At 44.0% G+C, this 26,992-nt stretch overlaps 1 protein-coding gene and 1 pseudogene across 2 annotated transcripts in view; both read right to left on the reverse strand.

Annotated features, from left to right (window-relative positions):
• Positions 1–410: 410 nt before the first annotated feature.
• LOC101715321 (1-phosphatidylinositol 4,5-bisphosphate phosphodiesterase gamma-2) overlaps positions 411–26,992 on the reverse strand; it is a 137,256-nt gene continuing 110,674 nt past the window's right edge. For both annotated transcript variants that reach the window (XM_087203664.1, XM_087203635.1), the window contains exons 26-33: positions 26,663–26,765; positions 24,654–24,863; positions 22,985–23,130; positions 22,061–22,175; positions 21,019–21,186; positions 16,034–16,122; positions 1,646–1,830; positions 411–749 (exon numbers count right to left, since the gene is read on the reverse strand). In XM_087203664.1, the coding sequence (XP_087059790.1) occupies positions 707–749; positions 1,646–1,830; positions 16,034–16,122; positions 21,019–21,186; positions 22,061–22,175; positions 22,985–23,130; positions 24,654–24,863; positions 26,663–26,765 (1,059 nt within the window). In that variant the 3' untranslated portion in view covers positions 411–706. The remainder of the gene's footprint in view (positions 750–1,645; positions 1,831–16,033; positions 16,123–21,018; positions 21,187–22,060; positions 22,176–22,984; positions 23,131–24,653; positions 24,864–26,662; positions 26,766–26,992) is intronic.
• LOC147830590 (shootin-1 pseudogene) lies at positions 1,842–16,027 on the reverse strand (annotated as a pseudogene).

Below are 26,992 nucleotides of genomic sequence, written 5' to 3' on the forward strand. Positions count from 1 at the left end.
GGTCAGGAGTGTAGCTCAGCAGCAGGGTGCCTGCCTGACTGGGGCACAGCCCTGAGTTCAATTCCCAGTACAAAAAAATTGTCCTAATGATCAAATTCCATCACCCAACCACTTATTGTGGACTCAGCCGGTCCACACAGGAGGCCTGTCCAGCCAGCCGGTGGTAGCTAACACACTGAATTGAGCCCACTGACTGGGGCACATTTCCTTTTGGGTCCTTGTGGAATCCAAAGGCCTTAACTTTGGAGTCATTTGCCTTTTAGTAAAAATCTTTTTCAGAACTGAATGAATTAGTTCCTTACATTCCCAGCTCATCTTCTGTGGAAGTCAATTACCTGGGCCATTAGCAGAATCTTGTTGGCCAGAAAAAAAATCCTATTCAGCATGTAGGACATGCATAAAACCCTTAATTGATTGAGAATTTTGTTGTTTTTATTCAATGAAGTTTGGAACATGAGAGGCCAGAAATGAGCACATTTTTGGAGTCCTCTGTAAAGAATATAAGTTAAGAAATTGTCCCAGGGGCACATATTAGCAGGAAGTTAACCCAACTTGTGCCCTTTGGTCTTCTTCACAAATGTCATCTTGATGGCAGACGGAGAGGATGGTGTCACACAGCATCCTCTTTCAAGGGATCGAACAGAGCACAGTCTTCTACATGCAACACACACGCACACACCACACCCTTACACGTGTACACTGGCTTCTAAGAGTAGAACTTGCTGTTGCTGACTCTCTTCTCTCGCAACCTGAAATGAAGCAGACTTCACCATCACCAGCAGGGCAGACGATACAGGCTCTGTGCAGAAGCCTGGAACATTTGGGGTCACTTATGCCCAGATGGCATGGTGCTGAGAGTCGGAGGAGGTGCTCTGAGCTCCTGGCAAGACACTGCAACTCAGAGAGGTTCAACCAACTTGTTGCTAAGAAGGGGGAGCAGCTGCTCTGTAGGCTGACCTGAAGGTCAGTGAAAATACTATGGGGAGGAGCTTGGCACAGTGCTGCCCTTGGAGGCTGCTGTTGACAGAGAGAATGCTGCACCCAGATAATGGTTGGATGCTTGGCTGCTCCCCAGCATACTGTGAGACTCGAGGTATCCCTGGCTGCCCTTCTAGCCCATCACCTGCCTTGGCACAGCCAGGAGCCTCCCCCGGGCAAGGGGATCTCCCTGATCTCCAGTCTCTTGCTACCGGCCTAGTGCCTTCTTGGGAACTCAAGTTGGACTTCTTAAAAATCAGTTGTCATCGGAGCTGTGGTAGAGCAGTGGTAGAGCATTTGCCTAGCATCCATGAGGCCCTGGGTTCCATCCCCAGCACAGTAACAAAACAATGGTCATGTATTTTCGCTGTTACATTGAAATGTCCTTCTATAGAAGACAGTTCTACTTAGGGAGTAGAAGGTGCTTAATGGTGTTAAGTTCATTTATAGAGCAGAGAGAACCATAATCAAAGGTACAGAAGAATTTCTCTTTTTTTTGGTACTGGGGATCAAACTTGGGTCCTTGCGGTTGCAAGACAGGCAGCGGCGCCATTGAGCTAAATCCCCGGCCCTGTACAAAAGAATTTCTAAAGAAAGCATGAGTAGGCGGGAGGTTTTCCTAAAATTTTGTCCCATGGCCAGCAGAGAGTTCGAGAGCCCAACCTACCTTCGATTGCACTTCTCCTGATACAGCTGGAGCTGGTTCTCATTGACGTTGAACTCTTTGACAAGGGCATCCCGGTTCGCATTGCGCAGGTTCTGATGTGTGTCATACAGAAATAGTTGGTTGTTCAGCTCTTCTTGCCGTCTCCGCAGCTGGCGACAGGAGGAGTAGAGTTCTTCCTCACTCTCCTGCAGAGTAGGAGAAAATAACCATGTGGTGATATCTTCCAAACCAGCCCATGGGACGTGATGTCCCACATGTGTGCCCAAAGGGAGCAGAGGGCAGAGGTTTAGCAACTGGGATTATCCTAGAAAATCCAAGGGCTGTTTTAACTCAGGATAAAATGCAAATATTGTATTGGAAGCTGGCCATTTATAAAGTCCTTGGTCTTTACTATGTTGCTTTATCTCGAAGTACTGAAATAATACAATGAATGTTCGGCAGTCCAGTCTAGTTTTTCCTTGGTCTGAATCACCTTCTCACTTTTATCTGACTACAAAGGTAGCCAAGAATCTGTGTGCATAAAGAGGGATGCAGGGCCAGGAATTTAGCTCAGTAGTTCCACCACCTGCCTCGCAACCGCAAGGACCTGAGTTTCGTCCCCGGTACCAAAAAAAATAAAATACAATAAAGAGGGGTGCAGAACAATCTGAGGACAGGCAGGAAGCAGCTAACTTAAGACCTTGTGAGGGCTTTAATGGGCAAAGTAACAGGGTACGACATGAACAAACCTGGAAGACATTGTACTAAGTGAAAGAATCATTTTTTTAAAAAAATTATTGGTACATTTTAGGTATACAATATGTTTACATTTATCATTGGGTACTTTTACCTGATGTATCTTGGTTCTTATTTTTTTCCCCCATTACCTGTGTGCCCTTCACCCCCTCCACCCTTCCCTATTTACATAGATTTCGTTTCCATTTTTTTCTTTTCTCATGATTTTTCCTTTCCCCTTCGCCTCCCACCACCCCTACACCTTTGGTCCTTTTCCTATTTCAGATTATCAGTTATTCATTTTAATCATTTTAATCCTTATTTACACTTTCAGTTTCTTACACTAGAGAAACTATTTGGTATTTACACATGTGTGTCCTATTTATTTCACTTAAGAGTATGGCCTCAATATGCATCCATTTAGCTATAAATGTCTCTAGTTTCTCATTTTTTATGGCTGAGTAGTACTCCATTTTATTAAGAAACCACATCTTCTTTATCCAGTTTCCAGTTGATGGGCACTTGGGCTGTTTCCAAGCTTTAACTATTACAAACTGTGCCGCTATACACATGGGTGCACATATATCACTTTAAGATTCTTTTAATTCTTTGGGAAGATACCCAGCAGGGGAATAGCTGGGTCAAATGGGACCTCCAGCCCTACTTCTTTGAGATATCTCTATACTGATTTCCACAGTGGTTGCACCAGTCTGCACTCCCACCAACAATGGAGAAGGGTTCCTTTCTCTCCACAACCCCGCCAGCATTTGTTATTGGTTGATTTCTTGATAGCAGCCATTCTTTCTGGGCTGAGGTGGAATCTCAGTGTTGTTTTCATCTGCATCTCTGGAATGACCAGTGATGTTGAACATTTTTTCATATGCTTATTTGCTGCTTTTACTTGTCTGAGAAATGTCTGTTCATTTCAGATGTCGATTTTTGAATTGGATCTTTAAATTTGAGGGGTCTGATTTTTTCAGTTCTTTATACATTCTAGATAGTAGTCCTTTGTCTGAGGTACAGCTGCTAAAAAATTTTTCCCACATTGTAGGTTGTCTTTTAACTCTGTTGGTGGTTTCTCTTGCAGTGCAGAAGCTTTTTAATAAGATGAGATCCCAGTTGTTGATTCTTTGTTCTAGTTCCCATGCTACTGAGGTTTTCTTCATAAAGTCTTTTCCTATGCCAGTGTCTTCAAGAGTTCTACCTATCTTCCAGCAAGTTTAGTGTTTCTGTCTTAATATTTAGATCTTTAATGCACTTTGATCTTAGTGCATGGTGATAGGTATGGGTCTAATTTTAATCTTTGGCAGGTTGAAATCCAGTTTTTCCAACACCATTTATTAAATAGGCTATCTTTCCTCCAATGAGGGTGGCTGGCTCCTTTGTCAAAGATGAAGTGGCTGAGTATGTCTGAAGTTGTTTCTGCATCTCCTAATCTATTCCACTGATTCTCAGGTCCGTTTCTTTGCCAGTGCCATGCTGTTTTTATCACAGTAGCTTTGTAATATAGTTTCAAGTTGGGGTGAAAGAATAATTTTTAAAGATCACATACTACACAATGCCATTTATATGAAATGTCCAAAATAGATTCATAGAGACAGAAAGAAGATTAATCATTGCCAGGGAAAAGGGAGGGTGTGATAATGAATGAGCACAAGGTTTCTTTCCAAGGTGATGAAAATGTTTTAAAATTGAGTGTGATGATGGCTGTATGACTCTGGGTAAGCTAAACATTATTGTGACACTTTAGTGGGGTGATTGTATGGAATATGAATCATATCTCAGTAGTGTTTGTCCCCCTCCCCCAAAATAAAGCCAAGTTAGCATAGATTACACTGACTAGGATGGGCATGTGACTGCTGGCTGGTCATTAGCTAGCCTTTTCCCCCACCATCACCACCTCCAGGGATGTCCCCAGCCAGTCCGGTTAGAAGCATCCACAGGACTTCAGTTAGAGCTCTTCGTGTTATTTTTCCTGGGATGAGCTGGAGGAGTTGTTGGATGTATCCAGTGCCTAGTGACCCTGTTGTGGCCCTTTTCTATAATGTAGAGAGGATTAGAAATGAGGCCAGAAGAGAGGCAGACAGAACCACTGGATGAGCACCAAAGTGCAGCCAAGACTGACACAGTTTCCCCTCCAGTGTGCTTCAGGTAGGTGGGGCTCTATGAGGACAAGGAGTTTGGTTTTCAGTGTGGATTCCTTACATCACGTGGCTTTGAAATACAGCTGACTGTTGTGTGAAGGCCAACCATGCATGAGGTCAGTCTGTCAACCACCATTGCCCTGCTGATGCCCTAAGTCAAGCAAGAGTCCAGGGCTTCAGAATGTGTCCTGATGCACACAGACAGGCTGGTCTGGCCATTTCTTTTTATAAAAACGGGTACTCCAAGCATAACTTTGCTTTGTAAATGTTTTTCCACTTTAACAACCTAACACAACCTCATGTACACTCCCCAAGGTCACAGGTGGAACTGAGACTGGGACAGAGGGGAGGGCTAATGGTTATTTCTTATTCAAAGCAAACAGCTGTGGAAGCACCACTCGGGTCAAGAAAAAGAGCACTGGCCACTCTACACACACTCCAATCGCCTCCCTCCCCACACCCCTCAGAATTTTGTGATAACCATTTCCTGACATTCTTTTGAATCTCACTTTTCACACTGAAAAATAAGATTTTTATTTTCCAAATGTCTATGTTAGAAAACGTAGGAAACTTTTGTCAAAAAGTTTTACCTAGGCCAGCTCTGCTGGTGGCTGTAATTCTAGCTATTTGGGAAGATTGCAAGTTTGAAGCCATCCTGGACACAAGGTGAAACTCCTCTTTAAAAAAGTTTTATGTGGGGCTGGGGATTTAGCTCAGTGGTTTCGCCACCTGCTGCACAAGCACAAAGACCTGAGTTGGATCCCCGGTACCAAAAAAAAAAAAAAAAGTTTTATTTGGCCTTTTATACGATCTGCATTTGGCCATCGACATGATCTTTGTAACATTCTCTACCTTTAGTTTTTTTCTGTTTCATGGGAGAAAAAAAAATTTCCACCAGCAATGCTACTTTCTCGTTTTACCTTAAAATTTTAAATTTGTCAAAAAATTGCAGTATTCAGAGTTCTCTGGTATCTCTCATCATCAAATTTCCATGTAAACATATTGCAAAACCATAAAACAGTGATCACAAGAAACTAACACTGATACACTACTAAGCTACAGATTTTATTGAAGTTTCACTACTTTTCCCCCATCAATGTCTTTTTTTTTTCTCTTGGTACTGAGGATGAAACTCAGGACCTAGCTCTTGCGAGGCAGGCACAGCACTACTGAGCTAAATCCCCAGCCCATCAATGTCTTTTTTCTGTTCCAGCATCCAATCCCAGGAGCCCATTCTGCATTTAGGCATTGCAGTTCCTTGAGCTCCTCTGAGTTTTCCTCAGTCTTACTGCATCTTTTATGACCTTGACACTTTGGAAAAGGAGCACTTGGTTTTTTGTATAATGTCCCACAATTCACGTTGGTCTGGCATTTCCTTTTTTCTTTGAGGTTATTCAGTCTTGGTGTGTTATATCAGGAGGTACATGATATAAATGCATCTTACTACTTGTGGTGTTGACACTGATCATTTGGTTAAGGTGATGTCTGCTGGGTTTATTCGCTGTAAAGCTATTTTTCTGTAACACACTTCTTGGAGGAAGCTACTTTTGAGATAATGCAGGTAGCCCATTCTGGCATTCACTCACTAATTTGAGCATTCATAGGTAGATCTGACTTCCAGCAGGTCACACAGTGGTGTCCCAGTGGGGATTTCCTAGCTCTCTTTTTCTTTTTTTTTTTTTTTTTTTTGGTACCGGGGATTGAACTCAGGTCCTTGCACTTGAGGGGCAGGTGGCTGCACCACTGAGCTAAATCCCCAGCCCTCTCCTTCCTTTTATATTAGTCAGAGTTCTTCTGTAAGGAAGAGGTATCTCTTTTGTTCATTTGTGGACAGATGTATATTTTATTCTATGGGTTAAAATTCAATATGATCATTATTTTGTTCAAATAGCTTCTGGTTGACTCATATCTACCTAATGGGCCTCATACTTTCTTCAGCACTTCTTGATTGGAATTTTAAAATGCTTTAGACTTATTTTATGTTATCCTCCCAGATCTGGATTTAATTACTTGTCTAAGGAGCCTTGACTTCTTTTACTGGACAGTAACATTTGGAAAGTAAAATCTAGGTGTTTGTGTGGTCACTGCTCCTAGGGGTCACTGGAACTAGACTTTCTCAGCAAACAGAGCAAAAATATTTACCTCTTTCCTTGTTTTGCTGTGTACATCTAATTGTGTTTATATTGATACCTCAAATTCTAGTCAAATATTAATTTGGGAAAGGTTAGTATAAATTTTTAGTGGTTCGGGTGTTGATTTGTTATTCAACAAGATTTTATACTTTGGCTTACATAAGGCTTATACCTTTCTTATTGAAATTCCTCCTAAATGTGTTAGTTTTTGTCCATATCACAAGTAGAATTTCCCATCTGTCCCTGCCTCCCACCCCACATCTTCATGTGTCATTTCTAGAAGAGTGAACTGATTATATAAATATAAAACATCAATCTCCTTAAAATTTTAAAAAGTATTTAATCATAATTTCCAAATAAAGATAATTGCATTTCCCCCCACAAATGATGCTGAGTATTTGTTTGGTTACATTTGTGGAATCTAATGATTCATGCTTTTCTTCACTTAATTCGTTGACTGTCCCAGTGTTAAACTATCTTTGAATTCCAGTACTTAATTGCATTGTGCTTATGTAAGTAGCTGGAAATGACTTGCCACTTTTTTCTTCAGCTTAACATCTGTGACATTGAACTGTGGCTGTGCGCAGTAGGTAGAAAGCTAGGATTTCTGTCTTTCTCTGGTTTTGGTATGAAAACTACATGGCTTCAAGACAATTGCAGAATCTCCATTTTTCTAGTAATGTCAATGGAGTAAAATCAGAATTATATTCTTGAGATTCTAATAGAACTGAGCTAAAAAAAAAAAAAAAGATCTAGATCTGACACTTGTTTTATCACCCTTCCAGTAACTTCTATAGGACTTTGTCTCTGACTTTTCTATTTTTTCTCAGAAGAATTTTGGCCCACTTACATGCTTTAAAGCAATCATTCCTATGTGTAGTTTAGTAACTGGGGCTCAGTCTCCTTTTCAATATTTACTCTTGGGTGCTTTTGCTTAGGTGTTCTTATATTTAAATAGGCAAAGGGTTGCTTGATGGGTCTTTTTTTTTATTAACTATGATTTGGTTTTTTTGTATAATTCTTGTTTTGTGTTTTATTCAATTGGCTTTTACTCTATTTAGTTTCTTTTCCTACTGGTATTTGAAAAGTTCTTATGAAATACTTAGTGTGTAAGTCCTTAGCATGTAGGTTCTTGCAGGTCTTAAGGCAAGCACTTTTTTAAATACATGCAAACCTGAGAGAGATTGTAGATTTGATTCCAGACCATTACAAAAGAGCAGGTATCGAAGTTTTTAGTTTCCCAGTGCATATAAAAGTTATATATATATATTTATACTATACTGTAGTTTATTGGGTATGCAGTAGCAGTATGTCCAAAATCAATGTACAAACCCTCATTAAAAATACTTCATTTAGGGCTGGGGATTTAGCTTAGTGGTTCCACTGCCTGCCTTGCAAACTCAAGGACCCGAGTTCAATCCCCAGTACCAAAAAAAAAACAAACTTCATTTAAATGCTAACAGTCACTTGAGCCTTCAGCAAACCATAATCTTTCTGGTATTAGAAGTCTTGATGGCTGCTGACTGACCAGGGTGGTGGCTGTTGAAGGTTGGGAATGCTATCAAGAAGGTTTGTAATTTACTTTACCTAGATCCATCAGAAGAATCACTATCTATGGCAGCTGTAGCCTTACCAAATTATTTCTTAAATAAGACTTAAAGGTTAAAATGACTCCTTGATCCATGGACCACAGAATGGATGTTGCATTAGCAGACGTGGAAGCAACATTAATCTTTGCTGTACATCTGCACTAGAGCCCTTGAGTGATGAGGCACATTGTCAATGAGCAGTAAGAGTTTGAAAGGGATCCTTATTCTGAGCAGTAGGCCAGTAAACCATGTTGTACATAGATGTGCTGTCCCAGACCTTGTTGTTCCACTTATAGAGCACAGGCAGGGTAGATTTAGTATAACCGTTCAGAGCCCTAGGATTTTCAGGATGGTGAATGAACAGTGGCTTTGACTTTAAAGTCAGCAGCTGCATTAGTCCCTCACAAGAGTTCAGCTTGGCCCTGACTTCTCTCTCTGGCTGTGAGTCAGAGCTGCCGTCTTCTCCCAAGGGAAGGCATTTCATCAGCACTGGGAATGTGTTGTTCAGCACAGCCACCTTCATCGTTGATCAGAGCTCCATCTTCTGGGTAACTGGCCACAGCGTCTCTGTCAGCACTTGCTGCTCTGCCTTGCGCTGCTCCCTGATGGAGACAGCTTCTTACCTGAAACCTCCTGAGCCAGCCTCCACCAGCTTCACACTCTTCCTCTGCAGTTTCCTCACCTTTCTCAGCCTCACAGCATTGCTGAGGGTCAGGGCCTTGCTCTGGGTGAGGCCTTGCAATAGGGAGGTGGTCTGATCCATCCAGCCCACTGGAACTGTCCCCAGACCAGCAATAAGGCTGTTTCCTTGTCATTCGTGTGTTCCCTGGGGGAGTGCTTTTGATTTCCTCCCAAAACCTTTCCTTTGTATCTGCAATGTGGCTGGAGTAAGAGGCTTTGCTTTCAGCCTGACCAGGTCTCCACATGTCTTCTTGGAGAAGCTGAATCCCTTCTAGTTCCGTCTTTAGTCAGAGACGTGTGGCTCTTGTTTCACTGGAACACTCAGAGGCCATTGTGGTGTGGTGTCATTACTTGTGTCTCGGGGTATAGAGAGGCCAAGGAGAAGCAGGAGAATGGGACGAGGGACTGGTCAGTGTGGCCCTCAGAACATAGGCAGTGCTCGCCAGCTAAATGAGTGCAATCTGTGGCCCCCAAACAAAGAGTACAGATCATCCTAACAGGTAGAGCAGTAATGGAAATGTTCGAAATGTTGTCAAAATGTGACAGAGACAAAGTGAGCACATGAGGATGGGACGAGGGCACCGGACACCTGCTCAACATAGGGTTGCCTCAAACTTCAGTGGGTTACAATAAAGCTGTATCTGTGAAGCACAACAAAATGAACTTTGTAGTTATGGCATGAATGTTTTCCTACTTCTTGAGTCATGTACTTGCATAGGAAGTTCTTATGTAGGAAATTATAAAATTTTCAACATCTTTTTAACTTTCAAATTATAACTTATGAAATCATTATTTTTAAAAATGTAAGCTGGGTGTGGTAGCACATGCCTGTAAATCCCAGCACTCAGGAGGGTGAGGCAGGAGGATCACTGTGAGTTTAAGGCTACCTGGTGCTACCTGAGACCCTGTCTCAAGAAATAAAAAATGTAAGGTTTTCTTTCTGACCTAGTAGGCAATCGCATTTATAAGTTCATGAAACAAAGAAGAAATGGTATAATATCCATTTATATGATTTAAAGTTGTATATCTCTTTGTCAAATGATAATTTCCTCTCGTGATTTTTTTCTATACTGGATCATCCAACTTCTGAAAGATTTTTCTTCATCTAGTTGGCATTTTAGAAGCTTGTATTTTATATATTTTCATTCTGTGCTGTATCCTGATGACTCTTATGCCTCTTGGAAAACCAGACATTTTTTTTTTTTACATATTCTTCTTAATGCTCTGTAGTTCTGGTGATAGTAACTTTTCCTTCCCATTTTTCCCAGTAACTCTTCCAACCATTCCTATTTGGTGTTTTGTTTTATATTGGTCTAGGTTTTTCTTTTTAATTTTTAAAAGATATTTTATGTTAAAAAGGGACTAGAGAAAGACGTTTCAGAGATGAAAAGGACTGTGGAGAATTCAAACCCGCTTACTACTGCTATCTGCTTCTGCTGTCACCTTGCTGCGATGCAAAATCCTTTCCCAGTTTCACTGTTTTCAGGGTCAAGAGATTTTAAGCTTCTTGAACTAGTGGATTTGTTAAGTGTCCCCAGTATTCCTTTTAGTTCATTCACTGCACTTTCAGAGCCCTTTGAAGATTCTGGCTTTGCCTTCGGTCTGGCTGTCTGATGAACTGGTCTAAGATGAACTCCCTTTTTAATTCAACAGCTTGCCCCTTTGTCTGTGACTTCCTCAGTTGTTTCTGGCTGAATTGCCTTTTCTTTTTTAGCACCACTGCCACTGGGGTGGGATTGTTTCCACATCATGGACATGAGAGATCGGATAGGATTGGGAGGTCGAGGAGGTACTGAATTCTCAGACTGGTTCACTCATTTCTGGAGCTCATCATCAGAATGCTTTAAATTTCTGGCCTCCTCTTCAGAATTCTAGTATGTCAATTCCAGTTCCTTCTTATCTTCTTCTAGAAGCTCCAGTTGCTGTTTGAGGTTATGTATGTCTTTGCGCAGTACTTCATTTTCTAGTTGTTCCTCTAATTCTTTGACCTTTTGCTGATTTCTTCAAGTTGTTGGATGAGTTTTGCATTTTCATCTAAAGCTTTCAAAAGCTGCTGGTCAGGGTCAGTGCTCTGTAGCAGAAGGTGGCTTTGTCTCTTTAGCTTGTTTTGTTCTATAAACATCTCTTGTGTGAAGGACTCTGCTTTCTTTCAAAGGTCCTTCTCCAGCTCCAGGTTTACTTGCATCTCCTCATATTCCTTTACTGCCAACATGGACACTCTGTTGCATTTTTCTAAGACTTTTCTCTGTTCAAGAACTTCTGCATGTAAAACAGCCTTTTTTTGGTTTAACTTTATTTACTTCTTCAATTACTTCCACCAGTTTGCTCTTGAGATTTTCCAGCTCAGTGGCTAATATCTTCTTTCCCTCCTGAACAGATACAATTTGATCTCAAAGTTCTTTGATCTGCTTCTGACACTGTACTTATATACAAGTCTCAGCAGTGCCATCTGTGCTGTGGTGGCATCTTCATCATCAGTGTTTAGCTCCTCCGTTATTACATCTGGTGCCACCGTGACCATGGATAACATGCTGATTCTCTTCAGTGTTTTATTTTATTTAGCCTTGTTGCCAAAGCTTCAGCACTTTCTTGACAAGTCTTCTCAGTTTTGGGCCAGGGATTTAGCTGAGTGGTTTTGCTGCCTGCTGCACAAGCGCAAGGAACCGAGTTTGATCCCCGGTACCAAAAAAAAAAAAAAAAAAGATGGTTTTGCATTAAATTAACTTCCTCCATAACCATGTGAGAAATTTTCTGAAATTCTTCCGGTTTTTTAATGGCTTCATCTCATTCTTGCCGAATTTTGTCACACTTCTCCTTTGTTTTCTGGTTGTCTGGTCTAAGGTCTTCATATTCACCTATAGCTTGCTCTTTCAGGCTGGTGATGAGCTACAGCTGCTTCTCCTTGTCCCAGGTGTTCATTTTGGTGGGTGGGGCTGGGAATAAAAGGAAAGAGGGAGTGGCGGGGACATGGGGGAGGGGCTGATCTAGGTTTTTTGCTTGTCTTTATTATTTGCTTGTAGGCTTGCTTTTATAAACATTGCATAGTTGGATTTATTCACTGATGAGAGTTCAGCCCACTTAACAAATTAAGTAAAAGTTCTATTCATGTCATTTTGATTACAACACATTTTACTTTGCTTTGATTTCTTCATCCTTTCCCTTATTTTTATTGTCCTGGTTGAATTTCTGTATTTTTCTTTTTCTTCTTGCTTCGTTGCTTCTCAGTTCTTATACGGTTCTTAGTTTTTCAACAGTCCCAATTAAAATTGCATTTTTCTTTACATCAAAAATCTCAGAAGGAATTTACCATCCCCAGGACATTTTAGTGTATTTTTAGGACATATTTAGTGTATGAATCCTCAGTCATCAAAGTTGAAACCTTCTAGGACACTTTTACCTGATTTTTCAGCACTTGGGTTAGCTTCTGTTTATGGAATTTGTCATTAGTGTATTTCTCTTTCAGAAACCTTATTTGAGATTTTCCATCACCAGTTCTTAATTACAATATCATCATCCAGTAAGATGTAGTTGTACTACAAAATTAGTTATTCCTCAGTTTCCCTCTCTTCCCTATCTAGAGTTTTCTCTGCTGAATAAAATACCACTAATTCAGGGGCTGCCTGGAGACTTCCTGCATGGGGGATACAGGACACACCTAAAATCTTGCATAGCCACAAATGCATTTCTATTGCTTGGATGTGGGAGTAGCTGGACACTGCATTCTCTCATCTTCCTAGCCTATCGATGCCATGTCTTGCAGTCTTCAGAGTTGATGAGCGTTACTCTGATGTGAGACGTACCTGTTTTTCTTCATAGACAGTGTTGAGAGTCAAGAGGTCTAAGTTATTTCTTTATCCTCGGAATTTAAAATTCTTACTAAATTATGACCAGGACTGTGAATGTGTTTTACATTCATCCCTCCTGGGACCAAGTGAGCCCCCTCAAGCAGCAAATCGGAGAAAATCTCCTGTGTGAAGGTTCCCACAATAGCTCCCAACCTGTCTTTTCCTTCATGATTTCCATCTCACAGTGGTGCTGCCCTGGACTGTTAGATTTTTCTTCTACTTTACCTTTGGGGTCATCAACCATTTACCTTTGGGGACCTCTTTACTTACATAATAGATTTTTAGATTCAGGAAATTAGTTTTGTGTCCAGTTCCAGAAGGCCTTTCCAGTGCCATCTGTATATCTCTGAAAGCTCCTAGGACTTAGGTTCTCATCTGATGCTCCCAGGCTTGGTGTCACCTGCCAGCCACCTGTTCCAGGTGTGCACGTGGGTCTGTCTTCTGCTGTGCCTTTGTGCCCATTTTCCCACCCCATGTGCACTGTGTGTTCAGTGGCTATGTTAGCATTTGGGCCTCAGGTGGTAGGCACAGTGGTTCCTGCTCTGTGGACCCAGGTGGGACACACTGTAGCTGTTGAAGCACAAGATAGGAGTTCCCTGTGCATCCAGGTCTCCCCAGGTGGAAGAAAATCACTTTCAACCTCAAAAACTCAGGCCAGCTCAGCTGAAGCACAGGGCTCAACTGTCCAGGATTCTAGTGTGTGTGCTGTGGCTGTTCTCCCAAAGGATGCACATGTCTGCTTGGCTGCACCTAGAACCCCCAAACAGGTCTTTCTACTGAGCCTCTCCACCCTCTGTACCCAGCTCCCCCTACCCAGCCCAGAGCAAAATGCAGCCCGCCAAGATGAAGATGTGGGAAATCCTGGGGAGGCCAGTTTTTCCCCATGTCCCCTCCAGGTCCTGCCAGCGTCCCCGTTGAGGATAACTCCAAGCCGTACTCAAGCCCCGAACTGTCCCCAGTCCCATTCTTCTGAATCTCAACACTTTAGATCATTTCCGGGGAGGCCCCTTCCAATTAATAGGGATGCTGAATATCACACATCAACCGAAAGGAAACTGTTTACTTCCAGAGAACAGGTGAACCTCCATCACAAAAAATGGTCCTTTGGTTCTTTGACCTATTCTTCCATTACTAAATATTTAACCTTAGGGAATAACCTTTAATCATAAAAAGTTAAGGAGGACCTTTATTATTTATAAAATAAAACACTGCCAACCACTGAACTGTCCATCAGTAGGAGAGTGGCTAAGTGAATCAGGACCCACATCTGGGGCAGCAGTGGCTTTAAAAATCATAATATGGGAAACGGTGCTCAACATCACCTGTGAAGTGGGGAAAGGACACGTGTGAATCCAGTGACAGAAGTGCCCCGTGCAAAAGTCAAAGGGAAAAGGAGATCAACTAAGGTGTTAACAGTGGTTCTTCTCAAATTAAATATAGTAGGGAATAAAATGGTGCTAAAAATACTCTTTACATACTGCTAACAAAGTAAAGGGCTGGGAATGGATAAAGTAACTGTGACATGTAAATGGCTTCTTACAAGGGGTTTTTAAGTGCTTATTGACATTTTCGGAGGCTTTAAACTCTCAGGAAATGTTTTATGAGTAGATTCATTGAAGCCCTCACTGGGTCAGTCATCTGCTCAGACAAGTCTTGCTAGAGGCTGTTTACCAAAGTCTGTCCCATGCACCCAGCAGCTGATGATAAATAAAACAAGGTTCACCCCTGGGCATCAAGGAGAGAGCTCAGGTTGAGTATCCAGCTTGTCTCACGAGAGAGGCCCTCATGCCCATGTGGATGGGAATGCCAAGTGGCACAGAACCAGGTGATAGATGTGGAATTAAACAACCACAAGAGCCAGCAGCTGCAGTGAAATCACACACAGACAGCTCTCCACTGAACTCCCGTCACGGAACAGACTGCTCTTGGAGCCCACACGACACCCCATACCCCTATGCCTGTTCCACAGCAGCCAGCACAGTGAGCTTCCCTTACCAAGAAAATCAAAGCTGAATAAACACAATTTCCTTCTAAATATATTAATGTTCTCCGCTGCAGGTAGTACCTAGTCACTTAAACTATAACAGTTCCCGGTTGTTTACGACAGCTTTGCAGAACAGCATTTCAACACACGCTGTCCTACTGCCCTCAGAAACCATTCCTATCCCTTGGATCTTCTGTCAAATGTCTGCAGATGGGCTTTATGTGCAAAGAGGGGCAGCACTGGTTCCCTCCACAGGCAACAGAAGAATGGATACCAGCTCCTGTGGCAGGTGAACAGGCATCCCATCTCTGCTCTCCACTCCCCCATGTGAAGGTTTCCACTGCATTCCGAAAGGTGCCAAACAAGCGAAACCCTGCTGAGTTCTTGCAGCCCAAAGAACGACTTGATTGGCAATGAATTCTCTCTCCAGAAAGCCACCAGGATGAGAAAACAACAAATATCCAGGGGCAGGGCCAAGCCCACATCACCCCACTGGGGGGCCAAAACTACAGTCTCTTAGGTTTGCCAAAGAGAACCTGGAAGACCATGGAACTCCTCAGCCTAGGTCGAGCTTTGGAAAGATCTGGAACATTAGACTAGCTACATATCAGGCATCACAAAAACACCTGCTGTGTGGGTATGTGACTATGGGAGAGGCCACCACTAAGATTCTGAAGCTCTAGAATCACAATAAATATCCAGACTTCAGCCATCAAACCCAAGCCCCAGCTATCCACAGCCTGGTGCTGTTCTTAACCTTTCATCCTGATCACATCCTTTAATACCATTCAGTGAGGTCAAGACCTTCCTGCCAAGCCTACCAAGCTAGTTAACTGAAGGAGAGACCAAGAATCTTCTAGGTCTTGGCAAAACAAAAAGACCCAAAAGGAAGGCACCTCCAGTGTAGAGAGCTGCAAGAGGAATTCTTCTGCTAGTGGAAGTTCCTTCCCAGGACAAGTCCTTATTGATTGCTCACAGACCCTTTGACCAAAGACCAAAAGCTTCCAGAGTGATGAGCTTATCTAGAAGTGCACCACCTGGCTCTGCTCTTGGTGACATGAAACGAGGAGAAACTCACAAGGACCAGCACCCTTCTGACTACACTGTCTACTCCCAGAATCCTACAGCACTCTCCCAGGAAGAAGGGTGCTCAGAGGTCAAACTGCTGGGTCTCCAGGAAATTAGCCAAAAGGAATTCTTCTTTTATGATGTCTTAGTCTCAGTGGGTTTAAGGTCATGAGGCAAGAGTAGTCATAATCCATTGCCACCTCACCCGACTGGCTGGTGTTTTCCACTTACCAGGACTGGCCGCATCTCACAGAAAACCAGGAGGGAAGCCAGCTCGATGTCCTCACTGTACCCATTCTTGAGAGGAACAGATCGAAACCCTGCAGCAGAATGGAGGGGAACACAAAGGCAGGTGATTAATGTTGGACCTTAGCTTTCTTGAGGTATCCTGGGATCCCATGCCATTCAGAGAGAGCTCAGTGCACCCTATGCTGGCGGCTTGCTTTCTGTAGGACAGGGGTCCACTCTGAAGGTCAAGGAGAGCACTGAGAAGCCTTTTGACAAACAGATCCACACAGGGAAGGACGGTAAAATTATCTGCCATGTAGAAATGAAAATGGTTCACATGGAAGAAATTTAAGCCGACAGAAATTGCACATTGAATTTCTTGTGATTGCGGCTGTGGTTCAATTCCTTAAACACTGCTAAGGCCAAAAGACTCAAAGGAGTAATGAATCTTCACACTCATTTTCACCACTTAGGACCAGGGAGGATGTTACATCATTAAAGATTGTCAGTCTCCCTGTCCTTGGCAGTTTGTGTAGATTCGATCATCTGCCTCTAGAAGGCATTCCTTCTTTACAATCAGGACTGGTTTTCTTTAAATATTTCTCTTTACTGGGTTGAGAGGGGTAAACTGAGGCTAAATCTCCTCTGACCCACATTAAATAAAGTTTAAAGCAATGTGCCTCAAAGGCTGGTTTGTTTGCTTATTTTAATTATGTAGTATAAAAGAGTACACAGTAAAAAAAACAGGACTCTCATTCCCACCCAATCATACTCCCTGTGCTAAAGTCATTGTCCATAGTGTCTTTCCCAAGATAGTCTATGGGTATGTTTGCATTTCTGTTAAATCACAAATGAACAGTGCCTTAGGGTTTCCTTGTGACACTGTATCTCAGCCATCTACTCTAAGACCCTGATTGTTCTTGAAAGCTTTTTTCTTATATTGCATCTCCTGCTTCTCCAGGATGAGCATTGCCCAAAATATGGAACCCCACCATTTCCTGTGCCTTCCTCCATTCCAGTCTTGGCTCCTTTCTCTTGTACAAAAGGTTCTCTGCACACTGATTTACCACCTTTAAACAATATCCACAGAATCTCTGCATTTCCACTGCTTCTGGTGAGGAAACCATCCCACCTGCACAACCCCAAACCTTCTGTCCTTTTCTTCCCCCTATTGGGGTAAAGCTGTATTACATTTCTACTCAACATGGTGTATAATGTTTGCATTCCATTTCATAGCTACAGTTCTCCCATAAAGGGGAGCTGAATTTTTTTTCACATTATACAAATTTTCAAATATGCAGCACAATGAAAAGACAATGAACACTTGTATGTCCCCACTAGAGTCTACCAATAGCTTTTTATATACTTCCTTATCCACCCACTTCCTACTGAGTATGCCAGCATATGCTGGCCCATTAGCCAGAGCTTAGTATTAGTTGACGTTGTTCCTCTTCTCATGTAAAATGTACACATAATGAAACGTATGAACTTCTGTTGTTAACTTGTTGGTGCCCTGTGGATGTCTCAGTTGGTCAAGTTTGTCGTCTTTTCACCAAATGAGCTCATGGGCCCTGCAATCCCTGGAGTATTAGATGCATCTACCCTTTGATTTTATAGTCAAGTTACAGGTTGAGTGGTATAAAACTCTCAGGTCATGGCTCTTTCTCTCGTGGGATCTGGACAACGTTACTCTCGTTGAGTGCTGCTGTAGAGCAGTTTACTGGGCTCTGTTCCCTTCTGGGTGATGTGTTTTTTCTGGTGGTTTGTTTGTGGTTTGTTTTCTCCCTGGTGCATCAGCACAGAATCCTTGCAGTCTAGCCCAGGTCTGCTCCAGCTTTCACATAGCTGTGAATCTGATGAAAGTGCAGAGTCTGACCTGGGGCGTGAGATGCTGCATCTCCCAGGGGACAGTGGGGAAGTTGTCAGTTTTATGTCCTGGACCCTCGGAAGGAACTGGAATGCTTGGTGCTCTCTGATAACCAACAAGGCCAGTAGCCTGTGCACCCAGTGCCATGCTTCCAAGCAGGGCTGGCCTGCCTGGCACTCAGCGTGTGGCCTGAGCTCTGCCCCCAGAGCCAACTGCCCCAGCACCAGGTACCTCCTCACTGCCCACACCGTGCTCATGCAGTGGGCAGCCCTCTGCATGTACAGCTGGAGTCAGGGATGGAAGGCATTTCTCCCTTCTCCATACATAGGATTTTTATTCTCTTGGTTATGGTTGTTTCATGGAGGAAAGAAGAACAGAAACATCTTTAAGATTCATGTTTGGGGCATTCAGCACCCAGCTGGAATAAGAGGCCTCACAGGGGCAGCTTGCAGAGAGGAAGAATGAGGTGAGTCCCAGTTCTGGTCCTATGACAGTGTGACCTTGAACTGGTTAACACATCTCTAGCCCCCAAAGTGCTCAGATTTGAAAAGCAGAGATGAGAAACTCGTCTCACAGGGATTACTGTGAGAATTAAAAGGGAAAAAATTTTAAGGTGCATAACATGAAAAATGTTTTCTTTTTGGCACCAGGGATCGAACTCATGATCTTGTACTTTCGAGGCAGGCACTTGAACCACTGAGCTAAATCCCCAGGATGAATAGTTTTCTTTCCCTCCTTCCTGAGTCCCAGTTGGTCTGAAAGCTTAAGTGCATTGCTCACAACAATGAGCAAAATTTATTTTCAAGTTCAGGAGGCCCTTGGCGCTGGTGAACACAGGGACTGTTCATTGCATTTTGTTCTTCCCATGAACAGGGATATCCCAGGTGTTGCTGGGATATGTAAAGGAGAGCGAGAAGGTCCCTGCTGGGAGCATCTCACAGTTTGCAGGGGGAGGCGGGTGTGTGTCCCATTTTTAATCATCCTTCAGGTTTTGGTCTTTGCTTTCTTGAATCTTCAAGCACAAGGTCATCTTCTAAAGGAACTGACACGCTTTGGTAAGTCACATGAGGAAGTTTCAACAACTGACCTCTTTGCATGGCACTGGTATGGCTACAAGGCTCCTGCCTCCCAGCCTTGGAGTTCAAGGTAACAAGGACAACAGGGTTGTAAGGAACCAGCAGGTATAGTTACCATAAAGTGAAATCCACTTCTGTAAAGATTTACCAAAAACTATACTTCCTGCCATGGAAGAGGCAATGTCATTCCTAAGACTTATTTATTAGGCAAATCTAAAAGAAGTACATGGCTGAGCTGGGGATTTAGCTCAGTGGTGCTGCCACCTGCCCCAAAAGCACAAAGACCCGAGTTCGATCCCCGGTACCAAAAAAAAAAAAGCACATGGCAGATTAGACAGCAATGCTTCACTGCTGAGTTTAAAGTAGTTGAAGAATCGGCAAGGTAACCAGCAAGTGTTGCCAAATAGCCAGTCTCTGGGACCTACAAATGAATGCTGTTAGTGTTAAATTATGAAATGGATATTTCTAAAGTGCTGAAAAGAAATCAGAGGGTTTAAACATTTTCTGAAATTCCTGCTTGGCTTCCTCAATGGTAAGAGCAGCAGTCTGGGCCCAGCCTTGATTTTCTCAGGGCCACCCAAGGCCCATCGGTGGAGCTGACCAAACACAGATTCCTGGGCCCTGCCCGGGCTGAATCAAAACATCTAATGGTAGGGGCTGGGGATTTAGCTCAATGGTTTCAGCACTTGCCTTGCAGGCATAAGGACCCAAGTTCAATCCCCGGTACCAAGAAAAAAAAAAACTCCTCAGTTTAGCTCAGAGCATCCAATGGTAAGCCCAGGACCCTGAATTTTCTAGCTGGGCTTGCCATCTTGTCTGCTACTCAGAAACTGGGCTAGTGCCCAGTGGGAAAAATGGTCATATTTATGATACTAAGACAAAGAGAATTCCAGAGACAATCTGACATGTTCCAAGTTTAAAGAAAGGGGAAAAAAATCCAATTTAGCTCTGCATAGAGCCCAAGGTTTCCAAACAATGTCAGAAGACTGTATTTTTATACAAATAACTAAAATAATAGCAATGTCATTCTGTTGAAAAATGATTCTTGAGAAACAAGGGAACAGTGACCTCCTGAGGAATCTAGAAGCATCTATGACCTGATGTCCCATGCATCTGAAATACCACAGAGAAGGAAGAGGGACACTCCACATCAAGCAGTGGCCTGTCAAATGTCAATCCAGTGGGAAAGGAAATTAGAGGAATCACCCACCGCCCAAGGACCACTACCTTCACAGAAATGACACCCCGATAGGTGCCTGCCCCTGGAGCCAGCATGGGGCTCTTGGGCCACCAAGCCCCTCACCTGAGGTCATTACTCAGCCATCTGGAAGGGCCATGCACCTGGATCCCACAGGTCAGCCATAGGATCCAGGTTCTTACGAGCTGGTCCCATAATCCAATTAGGCTCAGTCCCAAGAAACACAAAATAACTCTTCTCAAACTATGATGGAAGAAAATCATGACTCAAAGTAATAAATCAACCCTCCAAATTGTTTAGAGGAGGATGGAGAATTCTGAAGAATTAGGAGAATTGAACACAAGACTATAGCTCCCACCAGTTGGTAAAATCTTCACCTTACTACAATGCCAGTCCGGAAGAGAAAGGGAGATCAAACCAGACTTAGCCCTGGCCAGGAAGGGGCAAAGCACTGGTAACATTTCAAATGAAATCAAACTACAGTGCCAGAGGGCCAGGGATTTAGCCCAGTGGTTCCACTGCCTTCCTCGCAAGCACAAGGACCCGAGTTTGATCCCCGGTACAAAAAAAAAAATCAACCCAAACTACAGTGCCAGAATGATGATCTACTAACACTCCAGTTTACAAACAGACACCCAACTTCCAAGGGAGCAGCAGCTCTACCTTCCTCCCCCTGTGCGCTAAATGTACAGCTGTTCAGGCCGCCATTCTCTGAGCCGTCCTGTTGATTTTGCCATGATTTAATCAAAACCAAGAAAAATGCTTTTTTGTTCTTTTTAAAGTCAGCAACACAGAACAAAGAGCGATGCTTGCCAAAATAGAGCATCCTAATTAAAATACCTCTTACCTGACTTGATCCCTTTAATGGGATAAGTGGCGTGAGCGAGGAAGTTGGGATCGCTGAATATGTCTTCCTCATAAACTACAAAGCGCAGAAACGCGAGGTTTGGGTCATAAATTTCAAATGTCACCTTCTCCTGCGTTGGAGCCCAGACAGGGCTGAGGCCGTTGTCATCTGGAAAGAGACCCACGCTCAAGAGAGGCTGTGTTCATCCTGCCCTCTCCCCGTAACCTGGTCTCAGCGTCCTTCAGCTTTGAGGCCTATCAACCATGTTGATAAACAAGCATCTATGCCAAGATCCAAGAACATCTGAGGTTTATCTTTTTCTTGCCCAGTGAGCAGTCCTGTGAAAGCTGCCATTGTAAGCCTGGACCACAGGAAACAGAGGAACGGACCCCCACATCAGGCGTGCACCTCCCATCTCACGTCCTGGGATGGAAGAAGGGAAGGGAGATTCCAAGCAGGAATCGTGAGGTATAGAAGAGATCGATGGAGGGGACCTAGCCTCACGGAGGAAGACATACAGCAAACTGCCGCCTCCAGAAAGGCCCACTGGTCAGCACCCGAGCTGTTTCCTGGGCTGCTTCTGACCAGGAGCAGCCAGTCTGGGCCCTAACAGGCCCACGGCTCACAGGCCCTTCCCACTCCTTTTGTCTTTCCTGCCTCTGGAGGCCAAGGCCAACCCGTTGGGCTGTATCTTCTGAGTCAGTTGGAGCACGTGCCCCTACTCTGGGTGTCTGCTCCTGAGCCTGCAACTCAGCAGCTGCATCAGGTCTGGGCTGTGGCAGGGTGACAACCACACTAGTGTTGTGTGCAAGGAACAAAACCCTTGCTTGAGGCTCCTAACTTGAGGAACAGCATGGGGTACAAGTCCGGTGATCTTGTGACATAGCCCTTTGTCTCCCATCTCCAAGCTGAACCACAGTGGACAAGAGGGGTGAATGAAAAAGGCTGAGCGACAAAAGTGCATTCCAAAATCTTCAAGGATAGCAACCCACATATGATGCAACCTGCTCAACATTTAGAAGAAAGAGCTGGGGCTACTTACTCACAACTGTTGTCTTGAACTTGTTGTTGTCATACTCTGCCCCACAGATTTCCACCTCTACAAAGGGACAAGCAATACTTCGTCCAGGCTTGGGTAGGTGGCGGGCACCTAGGACCTAGGACATGGAAGGTTAAGTATTGGGGTTCTCCTGTCCCACACAGCATGGCAGCAGGGGTCAGACTCTAGGAAATCAAAGCCAGGCTTGTGCCCTGAAGAGGTCAGAAACTATGCTGTGGGTTCTGAGAGGTCCATCCTCTGTCAGATGAGGAAATGGGGTGCAGTCTTGGTGGGGTCCCACAGGTCTAGCTCCATGCTCAAGAGGTAGGTCTCACCTGAACCCTTGAGCCTGCATATTCATGCCCCAGTGGCACCTGCTGAGTCATGGCACCAAATTCCTGGATCTCCCAGAACCGGGAAGGGGATAGAACATAAGCATTCTTGTTGTGACTGGTCTTATTCAACAAAGACCTTTGCTTGCACATGCTTCCTTTTTTTCTTCTTTAATCCGTGAGAAATGCAATTTGTTTCTCTACTTTTCACTACTTTGCACAAACTCTAAACACTAGATTAATGTAAATAAGCTTTGACACCACTACCACCACCCCCCCAAAAAAACTGGCCAAAGGGCAGACATACTCCTCTGTTAAGACCAAGGGCCATTTCTGTGTTTTATTTCTCAATCTTCCTGGCCTGAGGCCAATATTACAGGGACCCTAAAGACACAGACGGATACCTCATCCTGCAGATGACAGGGGAAGTGACCAGGGTGGTTAGGGAAGTTCCCTCTCTTTCTCTTTCCCCTACAGAGACCTACAGGTACTGGACTAAAGGTCCTAAGACACTGTCAGGATGTTGATGGTTTGCAAGGGTCACTGCCCAAGGCAGCATGTGTGGCCCAGCCCCAGGGAGCTAATCCACCTCTACCTTGATGGTGAGAGTCATCTGGATCTTCCGCTGCGACTCTGGTGGCATCGGGTCATACTTCCCTGTCCGCATGATCTCTGGTTGCAGAACGTAGCCCGTCCGCCCATTGAGTGAAAACAATGCATGATTCAGCTGCATGTACTTGTCTGGAAGCAAAGTGAGGTCTGTGAGGCTGACTCAAGCACACTGAGAGGTGTGGAATGGGCTACATGGATTCCCTATGATCATTTGGGACAGCTGGGCAAGTAGGTATCTGACTCAAAGAAAATATGTGGTTTGGAATAAACAATCTGAAACGGGAAACCTTTCCAAGTATAACACAAAGTCTAGAACCATAAAAGATTTTTTAAAATAAAGGGCCAGGGATTTAGCTCAGTGTTTCTGCCACCTGCCTGGCAAGTGCAAGGTCCCGAGTTCGATCCCCGGTACCAAAAAAAGAAAAAAAAAAAAACAACCAGGGTTAGTGGTACAGGCCTACATAGTCTCAGCACTCTCTGGGAGGTTGAGGAAGAAGGATAACAAGTTCGACCCCAGCCTGGGCAATTCAGCAAAACCGAATCTCAAAACATCAAAAAACATCTTGGGATGTAGCTAAGTGCTACTAAGGTTTAACCCCTTAGTTCCACCAAACGAAATAAGAAACCTATCTAAGCCAATGAAGCCAACCAAGTAACTCAACCTAAGTAACTAAAATCATTGACTAACTTAACCAAACTAAAATGTCTACATAGAAAAAAAACTGCATAAAAGATAAAACGTTTTAGTTAAATGACAGGCAGATATATACATACACATTTTAAACCTCTTAAGTGCTATGATAAATGCATGCTATAAAAACTGACCACATTAGCTAAATTGGGTAAGATGCATGAAGTTTGCAGAAAAAATACTGCAAATGCTCCCTAAATAAACAAAAACTGGACTAGGTTAATGTCACTCATAAGAAAATGAGAAGCTCTAATAAATTAGAGTCTAATACCAGTTTTCACTTAGCAGAGAGGCCAGTGATGGTGAACCTATGGCACCCACGGCATAGCGGACTGTTTGTGTCAGTAAGAGCTCTAAAAGGTTTGCCATCACTGAGATGGGCAAAGATTGAGCTCAATAAAACCAGAGAGTAAAGTTACACCAAGAGTCTATGCAGCATTCCCCTAATGGGTGTTCTCCCACAATCTCTAGGTGGTGCTCTTTGACCAATGTCTGCCCTGGCAGAGTACAGAAATGCAAGCACTGTGTGACCACCCTGCCCTACTGAGACCTCTATCCAGATGTGCAGGTGCAAGAGCCCATGATGGGAAGTGACCTAGATGTGTCAGATAGATGATGGTCCACTCAGTGGAATCGCACATGGCTACAAATATAATGCAGGGGAAGCCTTAAATAAATTCAACAAAAGCACAGATCACTGTGCTTTAGCTCCTGAAGTTTGAATGTGTTGGTTTTCTCCAACACCTAAATATTTCTGCAGGAGTCTGAGATGGAGGCCTCAAAGAGAGATGGAAAGGAGAGAAGCCCCAAGATGTGCACTAACACCTGGATCCAGCTGACCCTGAAGCTACGAATTAACTCCCAGGCTTGCAGTTACACCAGTAATGTGTTTCCTCCTAAAGGAGACTGACTCTGTCTGTCACTGGTACTCACATAGCTACTACCTTCAGGGTTCCTTTACCTGCGGTCTGGAAATTGAGCGCCACCATCTGGGAACCACACAGCCACAGGCGAAAGGGATCGTAGTTTGAAGAGTCAACCCTCTGTCCCTTCGGATAGATGCGGGTCAGGCCCTTCTGGTTATACCTCAAGAGATCCTCGGGCTTCTGTCTGATGATGCTGTCAGCCTTTGTCTCCACAAAGGAGCGAATTTCTCGGAAGTCAGGGTTCTCTGCACACAGAGAGGCAAGTCACTCTGTATTCTGTGCAGGTCTCCTCCATGGTTCTGCAGTGGTGGATGCTTAGGTCGGGAAAGGAAACCAGGAGTCTCTCTTGACAAGACATCAGGGCTTGTGACCATGATGCCACAATTGGTACCTCTGTGGATCTCTGCCCTTGGAGGTTCTCACACAATAAAAAAAGGGACCCAGATTTCCCATCGGCTTTCAGGCTAGACGTACTATAACTCACTGTTTACAACTACTGTCATCTTTAAACCAGAAAACACTAAAGTGCTACAGTTATACGATGAGGCAGGTGGGATGTCTTAGGCAAAAGCAGGAAGGTGGAGATCTTAGGAATGAAGATGCAGAGAACAGATAGGCATCCTTAGCAATGATTCTAGAGATACAAGAATGAACCTAGCAGCCCGAAGAAGTGGGAACCAACTGCCACTGCCCAAAGGAAGAGACGTGATAGGAGAGAAAATGGGGCGGGGGGGGCTTTGCCTGGATGAAGCATCACTTCCATCCAGCTGTGGTGGGCAGCTGAGCGATAACTATGCCAAACCTCGCTGGGTCCCATCCAGACCTTCAGCATCTTCTAAATGTGAAGGGGCCTAGGGACCCACCTCAGAGTCAGAGTTAACTCTGGGGTTTAGTACTACTCCTTTGGGCTTGAGATCAAAGATAGAGTTGCTCAAAAGTCCCAAAGAAATAAGAAATAAAATATGAAAAGCATCATCAAAAAACTTGCTACTTTGGAGGATGTGGTAGGAGATCCACTTTTTACTCCCTTCATGGTAAGATAATGCTCCCCAAAACATATGAATATGCTACATTAGATGGTGAAAGGGACTTTGCACTTGTAATTTGATTAAAGCATTTGAAATGGGGAGATTATCCTCGATTATCCAGGTGGACCTACTGCAATCAAAGTGTCCTTATAATAGTGAGCTAGAAGAGGTCATGGCCATGTGCCCACCAAAGGATGCTGACAGCCACCAGAAGCTGAAAGAAGCAAGGAACAGATTCCTCTGGAGCCTCTGTGTTACGGCTTGTATCTAGATGTCCCCTCAAAGCCTGATGCAGCCGTAGGTAGGGATTTGGGGAGATGGCTGGATCATAGTGCAGGATACTAGATTAAGATGTGTGATAACTACATTGGTTTACCATAGTTGGTTTAGCATAGTTCTGGGTGTGGATAACAGAAGCCCTACCCTGGGTTTGGGTAGCACCAATCAGTAGGCTTGTAGCCTGGATGGAATAAAAGGGAAAGATGGAAACTGCCTTCTTGCTTACCCTGCCATGGACTGTTTCTCCTCTGTCATGACCCTCTACTCTGCCAGCCTGCCTTGGAGCCAGCCCACCATGGTTTGAAACCTCTACAAACTGAGCTAAAATAAACATTTCCTTCTTTAACTTTGGCTGTCAGGTATTTTATCTCACCAACAAGAGGAGTAACTAAAAGACTCTGGAAGGAGCACAGCACTGCTCACACCTCAGTTTGGGACTAGAGATACTGACTTCAGCCTTCTGGCCTCTGGGATTGAGAGAATAAATGTGTGCTGTTTCCAGCCTCCAAGTAGGTGGTCATTTGTTACAGCAGCCATAGGAAGCCAGTCTGCCCTCTAATTGGGTTTTACCACTGCAACACCAAAAGGGCCTTGAGGACAAACTCGAGCTGAGGCATCTGCCAAGCAGTGGAGAACTAAGAATGAGCAGGCAAACACTCACTGTGCCCTCTGACATCAGACTCAGAAGAAGACAAGTGTTCACCACAGATGGGGACAGGGTCATGGGGAAAGGTTACCTAAGTTATCCTTGGTTTTGCTGGTTGGTTTGCAATAGACAACCAGGTCAGAGAGCTCAATGGCGATCGACTGGTTCTTCTCCCAGTACTTCATGTTGTTCTCCTGTGGAAACCACCCTGATTAGTTACAACCCTCAGGCCGGCCCCTGAGTGACCCCACAGTCCTCCTCCATCCCTCACCCCTGCACACTCAGACCTTTCAGAGCCAAATATCTTCCTGTTCTGAAGACAACCTTGCCTTCCTTTCTCTCCCCTCCCTCTCACTGCTCACAGTCTCCACCAAGTTGTTTCCACCCACGTCTGGTGTCTGGTTCAGTCCTGGCCATGGTT

This window comes from Heterocephalus glaber, unplaced genomic scaffold (assembly GCF_053883595.1).
Source record: "Heterocephalus glaber isolate CG9 unplaced genomic scaffold, H.glaber_assembly_v1.0 deba00000071, whole genome shotgun sequence".
Lineage (NCBI taxonomy): Eukaryota > Metazoa > Chordata > Mammalia > Rodentia > Bathyergidae > Heterocephalus > Heterocephalus glaber.